At 50.5% G+C, this 16,809-nt stretch overlaps 1 protein-coding gene across 1 annotated transcript; it reads right to left on the minus strand.

Moving 5' to 3' along the window:
• Nucleotides 1-1,561: 1,561 nt before the first annotated feature.
• PDZK1IP1 (PDZK1 interacting protein 1) lies at nucleotides 1,562-8,786 on the minus strand. The gene is made up of 4 exons (XM_027648976.1): nucleotides 8,612-8,786; nucleotides 4,692-4,800; nucleotides 2,696-2,794; nucleotides 1,562-2,144 (listed from the first exon to the last, which is right to left on the minus strand). The coding sequence occupies exons 1-4, from the start codon at nucleotides 8,685-8,687 to the stop codon at nucleotides 2,072-2,074; spliced, it is 357 nt and encodes a 118-aa protein (XP_027504777.1). The 5' UTR covers nucleotides 8,688-8,786; the 3' UTR covers nucleotides 1,562-2,071.
• Nucleotides 8,787-16,809: the final 8,023 nt, after the last annotated feature.

The following is a 16,809-nucleotide window of genomic DNA, read 5'->3' on the forward strand; positions in this document are numbered from 1 at the left end:
AGCACTGAGGCTCCCGGATTATCCAAAAACGTCCAGCAGTAAAGCCCCATCCTTCTCCTTGCTTGGACCTACAGCCATGGCAGAGATCCATGAGGAAAGGGACACTGAGACCCACTGAGTCCTGAGCACACCTCCACTCCAAACCCACATCCAGGCACTGCAGGGTGAGCAGCTCAAGCATCCATCACATATTGAGGGTGTGCACAGGGCATGGAAAAAACTCCTGCTGTTACTCATTATAAGGATATCATTGCTAACTCCTTTTGCAACTGAGAGGTAAAAAATTAATGGGTTCCCCTCCTCTCACCACACCCCCAGCCCAAGTGCTGATGCCACAGGAACATGTACTGGCTAATCCTTAAACCCTGCTGAGCACAGCACTACCACTGAACTCTGGGAAGTTTGTTTTTTCCAAAACCACATGATACTTGGCACCTACGAGAGAAAAGCTGGGGGAGCAGCATCCACAGGGACATGAGTGGGGAGGTGCAAGACCCAGCCTGGGGCTGGCTCAGCCTCCAGCTGTCCAAGTGAAAGTGGTAGAAGAGAACAGTTCTGACATGATGCTGGGGGTGCAGCCACCGTGCCTCCAAATCTGAGGGCCTGACCCCTCTAGCCCTTCTGCCTGTTTTCTTCTACTCTCATGCAATTTCTCAACTGGAGCTGTGATTTCTCAACTCTGAGTCTTTGAGGGCATTTTCGAAACTCTCACCTACCTGAGTCTCTAGGGGAAAGGCCTTTCAAGGTGGGTCTGTTACTTGAAGGCTCCTGCCTGAATTTTAGTGTCACCACCTGCTCGGACATGGGCAGCTTCCCCTGCAGGAAGTGCACAGCAGGGTCCTAAAAACACCCTGCTCCCCTCAAAACCAGGGGCTGCCAAAACCACCCCTCTTATAAACCTACCACCCCATCCCTCCCAGTCCTGCTTCAGTTGGGCTGCCCTTGATTTCAGAGTCCCTTCACCCTTTCATAAATTGTCAAGAAGAGGACTCTGAATGCCACTTGAGTAACTCATGTTCCAGGCATGGCCAAGGCATTAGAGCTCTTTTCAAGCTTCAAATGCCACGGCTTAGAAGCACTTGCTGCTCCCATGGTGTCCCTGGCACTGCTCCCGCCACAGTAGAAGATGGACCCTGGTTAATGAACAGCCTGGCAGGAGCAGGTTGCACTATGGTCAGTTGCCCTGTGATAGCCAGCGCTGCCTGGAGCAGCCTCCAGCCACTTCATGGCAGCAAGGATAAGTGATTGCCATTCACAACCTCCAGCCCTGGGAATGGCCCCCAGCTGGCTGTAGGTCTGCATGTTGTGGTCAGTGGGATTCAGGGAGTGCTGCCTTTCACCCATTAAGCAACACTGGGAAGTGTTGGATTGGTGCCGTGCCTCAATTTCCCCACCCAGCAAATGATGAATGATGCTCAGCCACACTTTGCAGCCTTGGTGTGGTCCAAATGCTGAGCATTCCCTGATGTCCTTCATTTTCCCAACTGCCTGAAGGCTGGGAGAGCTGTGAGATGCCAGAAAGTCCTTTAGCTGATTAGCAAAACGACCCTCTCAGCTGTCATAGGGGCAACAATTCTCTTTATTTCTCACAGGGGAGATATGTACAGGGGAGAAGGTTTGTTCTGACATTAAAATGTTTCGTGTAGGCTGTAAAAAGGAGGGTGAACTGGGGAGAAAAGAGCAGGTTTTCCATCAGCAACTCCCCATAAGGCAGCTGGGGGTGCAGGGAGGTCCCAGACACCCAGCAGGAGCCCTTCTGTGTAATAAGCAGGTCAACACCCTCCTGGGACTTGGGACATCAACCTTGCCAAGCAGGTGGGGTGACCACCAGGCAGGACAGGTGGCACCTCCAGACCTCTCCTGGGGACTGATGCCCGCATGGACACCAGTCTCCGAGGCAGAAGGGCATGTCCCACAGGTGTGGAAAGATCAGGAGATGGTGGTGCCATGGGGAGGTCAGGGACCCATCACACACAGGGGCTGCCAGTGCAGAGGGTCTCTGTGAAAACGCCCATCGCGATCGTGTGAAGCCAGTTGAGAGGAGGAAGGAGGGTGGCTGGTTGGGTGCCTGCTACATGGCAGTGGTGATCACCTTCTCCTCGGGCTCCACCGTGTTCTCGTAGGCGTGGTGGTTCTCTTTGGACCTGCACAGGGAGGGAGAAGCACAATGCTGAGCTCACCCCCAGCAAGACCTGCCTCTCTGAAGCCACCACTGGGAATCCTGACCTCGCTGGTGCCAGCTGTGCGTTGACTGAGGGGTGAGGTGGAGAGGACAGGAGGGGTCACCCTGCCAGGAATGAAATCAAGACAGGGTGGGAATCGCTCTAATTTTTGGCAAGGTCTGTTTTGACAGTCAACATCAACGTGGTGACTTGTGACCACTTTTGGTGGCTTCCTCTGTAGGAAAGGTGTGATGTAGCATAAGAAAAATGTGGTGTAGCAGGTTGCAAGGTGGTGGATGGATCATGGGGCTGAACTCCAGGGACAGGGAGAGATGAGGGAGGAGGGGATACTGGGATACTCCCTTGCCCTGCCTTCTGCTTAACCTCTGGATGATAAAAGTCCCCAGACCCAGGTGCATGGGACATGTAAGGCCCTGAGTGGGAGAGACTGTGGCTCTGCACGTCTGAGCTGTCCCCAGGGGGACAGAACAGAGCTGGGAGCCATGGGGAGGAGGTCTGAGAAAGTCCTTCACCTGAAGTCGGTTGCAGCTGATATGTATCTCCCTTCGTGGCCATTGGACACGACAGGATCCTGCTTGTCCTCTACAGTCACCACGGTCTCAGCATTTTCCCTGGAGGGAGAGAAGGGAGAAGCTGAGATAGGACAATGAAGGAGCTGTGCTGGGGAGCAGCCTCCCAGTGGTGATGGCAGAGAGGAAGGGACTGATCTGACACTACAGAGACAATAACGGTGTGATCCTGGCTTCGGACACACAACTCAGCCCCCTTCCCAGCAGGACAAGGGTGAGGACAAATACCTTCACTGCTGGTTTGCAGAGGCTGTGCCCAGATGCCAATGCCAGCCCCTGTCTCTGGAGCTGGGACTCCCAGCACCAGGCTGGCACTCAGCAAGACTCATTGTCAATACGTGGGATTGTTTTCCCCCACTAACTGGTTTTTCCAGTCTACTTCTATGTAATCTGTTGCAAAATAGTCCCCTACAGATCCCAACTGACACAGATGGAACAGTCAAGGCCCCGCTGCTGCTGCAGCCCTGGCTGGGCTGTACATGTACACGTCCGTGTGAGCAAAGCAGAGCTGCTTTCTCTCAGGTGTCTGGATCACTTGCAGAAGGTACCATTGGGCAGGGATGGGGTGTTTGACCTCAACCAGAATCTATAAGCTCAGCTCTGGAGCAAGCCCATAGCCCAGATGGTGCCAGGGGGGGTTATCTGCGGAGTGTGGGTGCAGGACCGCCCTGCACTCACATCCCTGACTCCTCCAGGGCGATTTCAGAGGCTTCTCCAAGGAACAGACTGGCATAAACAAGCAGCAGCTTGAGCTGATAGCTGCTGTCACAGTGACAGCACAGAGCTGGCAGGGTGCCAGGCAGCCGAGCCCCGCTGCCCGCTCTGCTGAAGAGAGGCCAGATTAATTAAAACAGGGCACCATCCACCCTCAAGCCCCTCGCAGCATCCTCTGCCTCTGGGCTGGGAAGAGACAGCCAGGCACGGGCAGCGGTGGGAAACACCATCCCTGCTTCCCGCTCCATGAGCTGGGGGTTCCTTCAGTTTGAGGACAAAGGTTCCTCTTTGGGCAACAAAGACCTGCAGTCCTGGCAAATGAGACAATTTAGATACTCATTGCATCATGCACTGGCCATGAATGCATCCTAAAGGGACCCCCCTTCAATATATCTGGGGATGAAGCCGACCTGCTGTGCATCAGGATACACCCCAGCTCTCCCCCTCCCCAGCCTGGAGAGGCTGCAGGAATGCACAAGTACAAGAAGACTCCAGCACCTTCAGGTGCAAAGCCCAAAGCGACAATGCCAGTGCAGAGGAACTGGGAAACAGGCTTCATTCCCTGTCGACTTTGGGCTCAGATTCAAGATCAGGTTACTGCAACTTTGCCAGTTGGCCTCACTTGGTTGAGAAGGAGCAGCAGCCTGTGGCTTTGCTTGGCCAGCAGTGGACGAGAAGTAACCTGTCCCACAGAGCCTTCTTCTGATGAGTAAGGCCACCTCATTTGCCTGTGCCATGGGCTCCAGGTTGAGAGCTCTACCATGGCTTGGGTACCTCCCCCTTCTCCCAGCTCCTCTCAGTGCATTCTGACAACTTGAATCTGTCTGCTTTGCAAACAAAGCTGCTTTGAGCTTATTATCCCACAGATATAAGGCACATGGGAACTGCACCCGCAAAACCATAGAAAACCAGGCTCAGGCCAATCCCCTGAACATGTGCCCCTGTAAACCAGCCACAATGCTGCTGCCTTCTCATTCCCAGCACAGCACTTTCTCGTGGCAGCATTTGTACAGTGCAAGCTCACACCTGGCAATAAGTAACAGGGAGCAGAGACCAGGGCAGGGAGAAGAGGACAGAGAGATGAGGACAGGGAGTCTTTGCTCTCCCTGCCCAGCTCCCAGTGCAGCGATCACAGTGTTCCCAGCCCTGGCACAAGGATGGAGGCTGCTGGAAGTGACACATGCCCAGGCAGCTAAGCCCAACTCTGGTAACCTCCCACACTTACTCTTTCTTCTTACACCAGAACCTGTTGACCACGAAAGCGATGGCCACCAGCACTAGAAACACAACCACTGCGATGACACCCTGTGACCACGGCTGGAGGCTGCCCCGGGCTACAGGAAAAGAAGAGGACACAAGTTAGAAATTCACCCTCAGAATTTATCTGCTGAGTTTCTCCCATTCAGCTTCAGCAGCATCCAGCCAAGAGCTTGGTCCTACAAAGCCAAGCAGAACATGTTGCTGTCAATTCAGGCAAGCTTACTGGGTGATAGCAATAAAATAAAGCACAAATAACAGTAGTTTCACTGGTGTTTGCACGTGGAGTGTGGCGCTCTGCAGCTTTGGGGCCCCATATACAAATACATACACATATACATGTGCTGTCAGGTGCTGGTGACTCTGTGATGGGGGAAAAAAGGGCTGGGGGACATGGAAGAGGGGAGGGAAAGAAAATGTTTGCCAAGGGGAAGAAGGCAGAGGAGTTTCAGCGAACTGTTTGTTCTCCAACCCCTGATGCCACAGACAATTCCCAGGATATTTCCCAAATACTGACTTGTAAAATAAGGACCCTGTAACAGGGACAAGGTAAAATTTGGTCACCACTCTCACAGCAAAAAGTTGTCACTGTGGATTTCAGTAAAATGCACCATCCAAAAGTTCCCAGAGCAGCAAACTGATTTATGACGGGAAATTGAAGGCTGATGCATTCAGAGCAACAACCTCAGTGCAGAGGCCAGGCAGGGCTGGTGGGGGCCAAGCAGCACAGGGGTTGGGGGGGGAGCTGGGAGCTGACCAGGATATCCCCTCACCCCCACAGATGGGGTGGACTCACAGGTTTGTTTTCCTCTATTATACAGGGATCCAGCCATGAGTGAGAAGGCTGTGACATGCAATCATGGATGTGGGAAGAATGCGAGGGTAGGGTAGTGAGAAGAGGAAACCTTTTCCCAGTCCTTGCTGGGATGGCTGCTCCTTGCCTCCCACTGGCTTTTGGAGCATTCAGGTGTAGCCAAACCTATCCTTTAGTCAAATCCATCCTGTAGTCAGACTCATCCTTAAGCACTGTCATATCAGCACCAAATAACACCTTGTCCATGCAGACACATCCCTTTGGGATTTAATTACTATTTATTCGGGCACAGCTTATCCTCATCTGCTGATCAAAATGCCAACCCTTGCACATTAGAGAGGTCTTTCTGCATGGGCACATGGGGTAGGTGAAGGATGCTACACCTGCCAGCTCCAGCATCAGCCCCAGAACACTCAGTCCCAGACCTGGCCACTGATGTCTGCAAGGCTGAGCTGCCCCTGGACAAGCAATTGGTTCTTCAGTCTCACTCAGGAACTTTACACTAGCTGAACAGTTCATCTGTCTCACAGGAGATAAATCTCTGCTAGAAACAGAAAAATGATCTTTACTAGCAGCAATAAAAGTGGGCTGTGTGCTCTACATGTGCAAACTCCTCATCTGTAACCAGCTTCACACTGGCTCTGCTGCTAACAGCTCTCCTCTCCTTCCTCTGATTTTTGGGAACGGGGTTGTCCTTTGGTAATGCCTCCAGTGTTTACTGCAAGAGGCTTTTACTAAAAAAAAAACACCACCAAACCAGAAAAACCAAACCAACAACACAAAACAAGGCTCTTTTTTCCTCTTGGAAGTGAAATCAACCTGGCTGCTTGGCTCGCCAGCAGTGCCAGTCTGGAAAGCACTGGCATTCCTGAGCAGGGGGCTGTGAGAGTAGCCCCAAACAGCATCTCTCAGCCCCCTCTCCCCGCAGAGACACTTGCCATGTTTACTGCAAGGTCCCAAGGCTAAAACTGAAGCAGGAGGAATTCAGGCGGAAATTCCCTCTTGTAGCAGCGTGTTTGTATCAGCAGCTGCTGGTGGTGCTAACCGGGAGGGGGGGGGGTTGGCACCAGGGAGTGGTGGCATTGGGAAGAGCAGGGTTTGGTCCCCTCCTGCCCTGGCTGGTGGGCAAGTATGCTCCTGCCACTGCTGCCCACCAGCCCTGGGAGTGCAGCCCCAAACACACCTATTGCCTCCCGCCTGAGCTTTGTCTCACTTTGTGTCCTCCCTCACTCTGCCCTTGGCTGTTGGCCACATTTATTTATTAGTTGTAGTTTATTTTTCCTGTTGGAGTCAGGGTTTCCAGCCTAAGCCTAGGAGGGGGTGGTCACGTCCAGACCTCCGTGATGTTTCTGCTGAGGTTAAGGGAGTTCAAGGTCAACCAGGGAATGAAGTCAGTGGTGACTGAAAGTGCCAAATTTGGATCTCGTGATCTTCCAGCAAAGGGGGGGAGAAGATAAGTGGTAGGAAATTTCCTTGGAGCGACTGTGCTCAGGAGGTACTGGATGTTTTCGCAAGTGAAACCTCAGACAGCTGTTTCCAGCAGATTTCAGAGCATCCAAAGCCAAAAGGAAAAACACCAAACCAAAATCAAGGGGTTCTGGCTTTGAGAGATCATGTAGGTCCTGGTTGCAAGGGGAGAGGAGGGTGGTAGGGGAACTGCAAATGCCTCCACATTGGGCTGAAATCCCACACGGAGATCTTACAAGGGCGTAAGAAAGGAGGAATGGGACCAGGTAGAGGCAAGAGCTTGATAGGATTTACTCTAGGGATGACTATGGGGATCCCAGCCCTGGGGGGTACTGCCTGGCTGGACCCCCATCAAGCACACCAGGAGGGATGGCTGAAGGGATGGGTCTCACCTGTGGAAACAGAATTGTGTTCCTGGAAAAATGCTTTATGAGGGATGCCCCTCCTGGGACAGCCTGTCCCTCAGGCTCTGCCACCTCCTCTCGGTTTCACCCCACGTCAGTGATGGGGTTTTCCCTCACCAACAAGATCCTGTAAGCCAAACTAAGCAATGTGGAATCTGCAGCCCTGGCAGATGTGTGTCCACACATCTGCAGCTACAAACCAGACCAAGGGAAGTGCTAATGCTAAAATAAACCTGTACACTTTTTGTAACTTCATTTCCATGCTCAACAGCAAAATTGAAAACACAGATTTTTGATACATCTTTCCTGAGTGCTTGGAAAACATCAGGTGACCCCTATCTTTTCCACCCTCTGAGGAAGCTGTACCAGGCTCTGAATCCTCATTAAAGGGTTTCTTTTTCAGAGTTCCTTCCAAGCAACAGCAAAACTTTCAATCCTGCTGACAGTGGAGACCCCAGGCTGTTAAATCCTCAGCAAGTTGGTAAACAAGCACAGGAAGAGTGGTCAGGGCTGGGGTTTCAGAAGGAGAAGGGAGGAGGGAATTTTCCAGGACTTTGCCAACACCAGATGAGTTTTAATTACTCCTCGTTATTTCTAGCATTAGACAAGCCCTTCAACAAATTTCCTAAAAATAATGTCCTAGCCATAGTAAGTTTCTCTATGAAGTTTTTTGGAAGAGAACAGGAGGGCAATTTGCAGAGGAAAATATTTGCTCTCTCTCCTCAGTAATGATCAAAATTACAGATTAACAGGAGAATCTGCGAGCTCAGGGAGCGACCCAGCACAGCCCTTGCCCAAGGACGAGAGTTAGAGAGAAGAGGAAAAAAAAAGCCGTAAGAAAACAGATTACTCATCTCGGTGCACAGTCCTGTGAGAGGTAAATCAGAGCTGCTTTATCTCCACATAAGCAGGTAAGATAAACCTCAGGTGGCAGTTTCAGCCTTCGGCAAAACAGGCAGAAAGTTTTCATGCTCCAGCCCTGGTAAGACCTTCCAACCCCCCGGGACACCCACCCATCCCGACGTGCAGCCAGAGCTAAAGCTTAGGCAGGAGCTGGGATGTATTTTCTCTTCCCAAGAGGCTCTTCCACAGTTGTCTCTTGTCCCCCATCGAGCAGTTCCCACTTGCCTGGGGCTCGGTGCACCTTCCTGCCTTCCCCCTGCCTCAGTTTCCCCTGGATATCAGGCAGCTGCCTGCACTTACCTTCCTGGCAGAAGGCAGGTTCCAGCTCCAGGAGCAGTCCCAGGAGGAGGAGGAGGAGGAGGCAGCGGGCAGGCATGGTGGCAGGCAGGGCCGGGGGCTCCCGGGGTGCGGAGGAGCAGCCGGGCTCTGCACTTGGGCACGCCGCCCTCCCACAGGAATGAGCGCTAGGTCAATTATCAAACGCATTAACGAGGGAGGCCGATGCTCTCACCTGCTTATTCAAATCCTGCTGCGGGAAGGGGCGGAAGGAGGTGCCTCTTGCTTTCTCCCGCGGAAGCTGGCGGGGAATTTGGGGCACGGTGACTTGAACCTGACAGTCCCCTTAGGCAGGGCGTGGAAAGGAACTCAGGCACAAAATATTTGCATCAGCCCAGGAGGAAAAGGCGACATCCAGATGGGTAAAATTCTTCCCCAGTAAAGCTGCAGTGCTTGGGGAGCGTGGTGTCCCCCAGGTCCCTGTCCCCCCAGGAGGAGAGCAGGGGGAAGTCCAGTGATGCCCCAGCTTTGACAACCCTTCCCACCCTGTGGGACTCCCACTCATTTCCTTGCTCTTTTCTTTTCAGCAAGTGTCACTAACAACTCGGCAAAACATATTTGTGACTTTAAAACATCAGCTTAATAAACCAGACTCAATGTCTGCTACTGCCTTCCACTTCTTACATCTTGTTTAATTGTGAGACTATTAAAAAGAACAAACACAGCTTTCACTTTATAGAGTCTTCAGGGCTGTCTCCAAAATTTCTTGACACCAGAAGAAGCAGAAACACCCAAAGACCTGCAGCAGACAGCAAGGCTCACCCTTCACATCAGCTGTACAGATGCTACAGGATGGGGAACGTTGCAGGTCCTGAGTTAAGCAGTTCCCCAGCCCATGCCAGGTTTGGATGGCTGGCAAACCCAGCCCATGGAAGAATAAAAGGTATTTGGATTCAGAGCTGAGAAACTTCACTTACTCCTGAAGGAAATTATAAAACTGTGAGCTGGGGGTTTAGTCATCGCTCTTCTTGTGATGTGCCAGAGCATCTCTGCAAGCCCAGACTCTGAGCATCTCCCTTGGCAGCATATGAACTCCTGGCCTCTGAGTCTGGTGATCTCCCCTCCAGGGACCCTGCCTGCGTGCTGGGTCCCACCATGGGAGCCCACATGGGACCCATGCTTGGGAATGTGCAGCATCCTCAGGGATACATACCTCAGGAACACAATACCAGTGCAGGACTACCCTCCTTCATCCCTCCTCTTTCCCTCGTATATAGAATAATGTCATTTATCCTGAAAACAAACCAGAGCTGACTAGAGCTGTGCAAGACTGAAGGACAGTTCCCAGTTCCTTCCCAAATTCCTTTCCATGACCAGGTTGCTGCCCACCTGCAATGCTGGATAATCCCATTCCCAACCCCACTAATTCTTGCTTGTGAACCCTGTGAGTCAGGGACTTTCCTGCTACAGTGGGCAAGGAAGTGTCACAACAGGGGCTGGCCCATAATAAGGCCCCGTAAAAGCAATCTAATCATATTACAGAGGAAAAGGAACGTCTTCTGAAGAAGTAAAAGTGAGAGTAAACTTTGGGTTCCCCATTACTTGCTTCCACATTATCTGGGAAAGCATGCAGAGTTTGCCATCTTTGCTGCCTGCCTGTTGCTTGTCTCTCAGCAAACTCCCAGCAAAACCACCCAAGCTGTTCATAGCAGAAGGCTTTATCAGCAGATCAGAAGTCCTAGAGAAGCCAGTCCTGCTGCTGCCCTTGGGAAATTCAAGGTCTGAGACATTCTGCTGTTGCCATCCCCCTCTCAGTCACGCCTGGAGCTGCGGCAGGTGGCTCATGAGGCTCCTTCTCCTCCCTGTGTACTCCAGTCTTATCATACCAGGGCTCTGCCCAGTTTAGCTCCAGGGACCCTGGGCTGACATTTCAAAGACAGGGATGCCTCAAGGATCTGCCTGTATGCTAGGATGTGTTGGGGTGACAGGATGTGACAGACCAGACCCCGAGCTGAAGGCAGGGCTGCTGTGCCTTCCAGGCAGGGATCTTGCTCTCGGCTCCTTCCTGAGGAGCAAGCAACACATTCCCACATTTATATGAAATTCAAGAAAATTCAATTATTTAATCATTTTGGGCTTGTTGATGAGACCAGGGAATTGCTCCTGTGCTTATCTCAAAGCCCCTCTCTTCTCCAATGCCTGTTTAGCCCAGGGCAGCTATTAGGAAGGTATGTGCCTTTGTGGAGAAAGCTCCCATGGCACCTGCCTGGTTGCATATCCCTGGGTCTGGCCTGGGGGAATGACAAGTAGCAAGTCACTGTAACAGCAGCAGCCTTGTTGCAAGGGCAAAGTCTGAAATTTCGACAAATAATTTGCCAACCAGCTCCTCCTTTTGTCATTCTGGCCCTGGCCTGGGACCTGCAGTGGCAAGTAGCTCTGTGTCTCTGCATCAGCGTGCTGGAAATCTTACTGTGTCTCTCATTTAAGCCTTCAGCATCACCCAGGCATGGTGAGTCAAAGCCCTACAGGTCCATTTTACAGGTGAGGCAAACTGAGGCACAGAGGGGCAAATCACCTTGGCAGCATTCAGTCAAACCCAAGTGGAGCCAGAGCCAGAGCCAGAACAGTTCTCTCTCGGGGACCCATATGAGCAGTTGCCTGTACAACAGATCTTGCTAAAAGCAGGGATTGGAATTTCAGGATATCCTCTAAATATTGGGGGTTATTTCCTCTAAAAGATATGCAATTTTTAGGAGAAATTAGCATTTGATCAGAGCAATATTCCTGGGTGATACATTTCAAAGCACAGATGCCAGTTCCTCTTTGAAAAATGTTGTGAGACTGTGTTTTAATGGAAGGTGTTTGTCTTTCTCCTTCACTTCCTTCCTTCCTCCCTCCTTCCTTCCCTCTTCCATCCTCTCCATTTCCTCCCCCTCTCTCAGACAGAGCCACAAAAATAAAAAAAAAAATCTATGAGAGCAACTCTGAACATCCCTTAAAGAAGGGATTGTATTTTTCCTAGGAAAAAAAAGTAATTATAAATTTGTTGCATTTCAATAGCTGCTAAAAAACATCAAAAAACCCCAAACAAAAAACCCTCAACACAAGCAAATAAAAAACCCCCACAGACCCAATTTTTAATTGCTTGTTTCTTTTGACATTTGCCATCAAAAACAAACATTCCTTGCTCATGCCAGAATTCTCTCATTTCCCGTTGACACTTGTCTTTCAAATCCTGCCCAGTATGGATGCTGCCAGGAGAGAACTAGGAGCTACAACCACTGTGAAAAGGGCATTTTCTTGGCCTGGTGTGCCAGTGTGGATAAAAGGCAGCAGAAAAAGGCAGATCCTGCTTAGCTTGTCTTCTTCCATCACAACTCTGTACGCAACTTGTCTTTAAAAATACCTTTAAACTGCGACGTATTTTCTTATTTATGTGCTGTTGAAAACTCCAGGTTTCAATGATAGGGCAAAAGGAAATCACCCCATGCCAGCCTCATCCTCCCCACAGCACACAGGGTTCAGCTGGACACACACACAGGGTCAAGAAAAAAACACCTCTTGGCATTTTATTAGACATTTTGTTACTCCATTTGTGTGTCCCCCAGGGCTGATGTAATCACAAGCCTTGAATAAACAGCAGGGAGACGTGGTGGTGGCCATGATCCCTCTTGATCCCTCCTTTCAGGAGAATGTGTATTTTCCCCTCCTCCTCCCAGGCAGCCTGGATGCTCCAGTGGGGTCAGCCAGGACCTCACCTGTCAGGGCACTCTCTGGGAGCTGGTACCCAGAACCAGTGTGTGATGGGACACAGACGTGGCACCAGAATTGGGCTCCAGCTGTGCCCTTCTTTTTCCCTAAAGATCTACTCAGTAGCTTCACTGTGGCCCATGAGTAATTCATGGGACCCTCTGGATGATATTTTTTACATCAGTTGATTTTGGCATGGATCTCTGGGCAACACTCACACCCTGCACTGTCTGTGCCTGATGCTGCAGCTCCATACATCCAAGGGCAGCAATGGCCTCTCTCCTCTGTCCCTTGTCCTCTCTGAGCTCCCAACTCCTCTGTCCCTGACAGGAACTCTGACAGCACCTCTGACAGCACATTCACATCAGCCTCAGGCCCTACAGCCTTGGAAAATTAGGCTGAGAAAACACCTCCCTGATCTGTCCCACCTTGCTCTGGGCTAGGAGGACTCAAACCAAAAATCATGGAAATGAGAAGAAAATCCTTCTGCCTCTGCTGTGCCTTCTTGTCGGGGGGTGAGCCTGCATCCGTGATTCCCCCTCGGCTTTCCCATCTGTCCAGAGGGCATATTGCACCCCTAATCATCTCTGAGTGTGGGGGAAAGCACCACTGCAGATAGGTAGGATCCCAATGTGATGCTCAGAAAGGGAAAACGGAGCTGACTTCGCTCTGGATATTCCCTCCTGCCCAGAGATACCGAATGGAATGAATAATTTGCTATCCGATCATCTCTAATCTTCATCCCATAAAATCAGCAGCAAGCTGGGAGGGTTTTTGAAGCCTCCAGCTGCATTTGCTGATAAGACATGAGGCAGGAAAGATTGGAAGCCCATAAAAATGATAATCTCAGGCTTCAGTATAACTTGGTGGAAGGGTTTTCTCCTGTCCTTTCATTAAGGATGGATTTCATGATCTTCCTTAAATAACAACAAACCTTCTCATGAGGAATCTCCCACCCAAAAACTGATTGCATTGTCACTAGGAAACGGGAGGCCAAGAAGCCAGAAAAAAATAGATTGAGCACATCTTAGAACAAGGGCCAAGGCCAAGGGGTGGGAGGAAAACAGGGAATTGGAAGTAATTTCTGAACACAGAGAGAATCTTTAGGCACTGGGGCTCTCAGGCACCAGTACCATGTCAAGCTGCTGGCCATGAGCCTGGCTGTGGAGTAAAGCCTCATCCTCCTCATCTTCCACCTCCTTGGCATGAAGAGAAATATCTTGTCCCATTTCAGTGTGGTTTGATACACCATCCTTGTCACTGTTCCCAAATTCAGTGAACTGGGAGAGAAGAAGGGAAAGGAAAAAACCCAACTCATCAACCATTTCCATGTGGATCTCAACTAAGATGGCCAAGAGAAGGAGAAGGAAAAGGTGGCTGGCTTGGTGGGGGCGGATAGTTTCAGGAAATATTTACCTCAGACGCCAGAATAGGAGAAAATTAAAAGTGTAAACTATAATCAGATGTTAAGTTGCTTTTCTTCTGCTAATTGAAATAATGTTTTCTCTGCTACCCACCACTCTACCCCTTTCAGATGCTAATCCCTATCAAACATGGACTTACAATTACAAATTCATAGGCATTTTTCCCAGGAGCAGAAATTGCTTTGCCCTGTAACCTCTAAGATGAGGTCTTAATAGGAATTCACTAGCAGTCGCTGGTAAAGCTTCATTAGCTGGAGAGAATAGACAAGGGCAAGTTGCAGTGCTCCCTAACCACTCTAGGGAAAAATTAATTTAAATTACTTTGTAAAGTAACAAGGCCAGATAATGTGTTTCCTTCTTGGATTACTGTTTTCCAACACCCTAATGTGCTGACAGATTAGGTTACTTTGCCTGTCTTGATGGTGGTCCATGCTAAGTTGTGATTTATGGAGTGCAGAAGCCTTTGGAAGGAGAAATACTGACCCCTTGGGCCAGAGCTGGATGGAAATGAGGTGAGGACCTGGTTGGATCTCACCAGGCTGGGTTGCTTGGGGGCTGTTGGGGTGGCAGCCACCTCCAGCACAACTTCAACACAGCCTAGAAGAGAATCCTGGCTATTGAAGGTGACACTTCAGCATTTCCCTGCTTGAAAACTGATCCAAGACTCCTGCTGCTTTGGAGCAGCTCTAGATTTGTTTCCTGGAAGCCAGATCCTGAGTGACGCTGAGTCCTGTTTTCCCAAGGGCTGGACCAGTTTGAAAAACCTCTTCCAGAAGTCCCTCAGCAAAGGTACTGCATGGCACTGATTCCCAACCAGCTAAAACCTAAAATGCACTAAAATATGCTGCCAAGCAAGTCAGTAGCCCCAGGATGGGGGGGCTGTGATTTCACATACCCTCTCCAGCCCTTGCCAAGCCTCCCCAAAAGGAGCTATAATTCTCTTCCCCTGGCACCAGGCTGGATGCTCTTCATGCCAGTGTGTGTTTATGGAGCTTTGCAGCGAGCCAAGTGAGGGGCCACAGGAAGATGGGGCGATAAGGGCTTGGCAGAGGGGCTGTGACTCTTCCCAGCACCCTGGGCTTGAAGTCAGGCTTCTGTGGGCACTGCCAGTGCCTGGCATTATTAACCTGAGACTTGTCACACAGAGTGGGCCAGTCTGGCTAAACCCTCAGGGGACGAGAGCATCATTCAACAAGGAGACAAAGAGTTCAAAGGGCCCTTCGGCAACAAACAGCGCTGATCATCTCAGCTGATTAAATAGGTTCCCAACTGAGCTGGGAGTCCTAGGAGACCAATCTGAAGCTGGGAAGATTTATAGACAGCCACCTGAATTGGAGAGGGAATGTATTGATTTTATTCCTGGCTTCTGAAGGGGATTGTTGTTGTTTTTCAGAGCAAAGATAGGGCTGGTGAGAGATGCATTGAGACAGAGGGGTAGATAGGTAGGTAGAGGGTTGCACAAACAGAATTGCAACCCATCTAATAATTTTCTTGCCTCCACTTACCTGGGGGAAAATAAAAACCCCATAGCACACAGATCTAAGTTCTATCATTCTCCCATCCAAAACTACAAAACTTCAAAGTGGGATTGTAACCCCCAAGGATGAGGTTTTTTGTCACCCCAGTTTCTGCACTTACTCGAATTTTTGTTCATCCTCATCAGCAACCCGTTACTGTTCAAGCCCTGACAAATCCTGGACCACCTTTGCTGGTGACAAGCTCTGTGTTTTGATAGCTCCAAGCACAGTTAAATGTGTCCTTGAGTTTTCTTAGCTTTACTGTCTTGCATCAGCCCGCACTCAGACTCCTAGAAGGTAGAGGAGCATCAGGAAATGCCATGTCCCATGAGGAAGGCACCCCTGCATGGCCATCCAGGCACCCAATGGGTAGATAACAGCCTGATTTCAATAGGGCACCCCTGCTCAGCACCATCTGAGGAAGTTTTCCTTCTCCAGCCTCACAACCTTACTGAGGCAGAGGAAGGGCCCTGGGCAGAGTGAGGAGTATTCCCAATACAGGAAATCAGCCTCAGCATCCTTGAACTCTGTTGTTCAACCTACACAGCCCCACCAAAAGGCACCAGCCCTGTCTATTTCCATGCTCATCAGCAAGAGCAGCACATTTTCAGGTGGCCTCTCTCCTCTTCCTTCTCAGCACCAGAGGTTTTGCCTGGAATATGCAGGGGGAAAAAAATAACAGGGCCATCGGCAGCGAGTGAAACGAATCTAATAACCTCCACTTCTTTTCAACAAGCTCCAGTTGTTGCTTTACAAGTGTACTCCAACCCCGGCAAGTGCCAAACAAAAGCTCCCCTCTCCTTCTCTGAGCCTGTTAAACAGCCTTATTATTTCAGCGAGCTGCATCTGCCGGGGCGGCAGCCGCGATTACCATAACACAGGGGCACGATTTTGGCCTGGATGCTTCCCCCTCGATTCTGCAACAGGCGAGAGTGTTGGTCTGGTAGAAAAATAAAATGAAAAATAAAGGGCAGGGAAAAAAGATTGAACGCATGAAGTCACTTTTCTGGCTGCTACCCAAGCAAACAGATGCAGGTAACGGAGGAGACCGGAAAAGTCACGTCACCTTCTCCTCTGAGCAGCGGCTTCTGTTGCTGGGGAAGGGAATGGGAGGGACATGGAAAGGCCAGAGGGATTTCATGTGAGTCCAAGGGCTGAAAGAGGCATTTCTGGGAGTATATTGATGTTAGGAGAGCTTTTCGGGAACCTTAACCCATTCCTGAAGCCTTGGAGGCTGCCAGCCCCACCAGGATGCTACTGTGACCAAGTTGAGTACTATGAGCTGGGGGCAGGGATCCAGGACTCCTGTGGGATTGATAGGAAAAGGCTGAACAAAGCCAAACTGTGCTGTTGTGCTGCAGCAGCTGAGAACAGGCTGCACTTGGATCCAGCCCTGAACAGGTTTTGAGGACAAAAGGTGAACACTCCTGAGAGATGCCTTTGCCTGGGACTGAGGAGGAGAGGCTGTTTCCAGGACTGGGAGGGACATTAATTAGAACTCAATAAATAGCAGGGCATTGGCATAGCCACC

The sequence above is a fragment of the Corapipo altera genome, unplaced genomic scaffold (genome assembly GCF_003945725.1).
Source record: "Corapipo altera isolate COAL_440 unplaced genomic scaffold, ASM394572v1 112, whole genome shotgun sequence".
In the NCBI taxonomy this organism is placed as follows: Eukaryota; Metazoa; Chordata; class Aves; order Passeriformes; family Pipridae; genus Corapipo; species Corapipo altera.

Coding starts and splice junctions, on each gene's coding strand:
- PDZK1IP1 (XM_027648976.1), bottom strand. CDS start 8,687: ATGCCTGCCCGCTGCCTCCTCCTCCTCCTCCTCCTGGGACTGCTCCTG. Junction 4,801..8,611: donor ACCTGCCTTCTGCCAGGAAG/GTAAGTGCAGGC, acceptor CTTTTCCTGTAG/CCCGGGGCAGCCTCCAGCCG. Junction 2,795..4,691: donor TTCTGGTGTAAGAAGAAAGA/GTAAGTGTGGGA, acceptor CTCTCCCTCCAG/GGAAAATGCTGAGACCGTGG.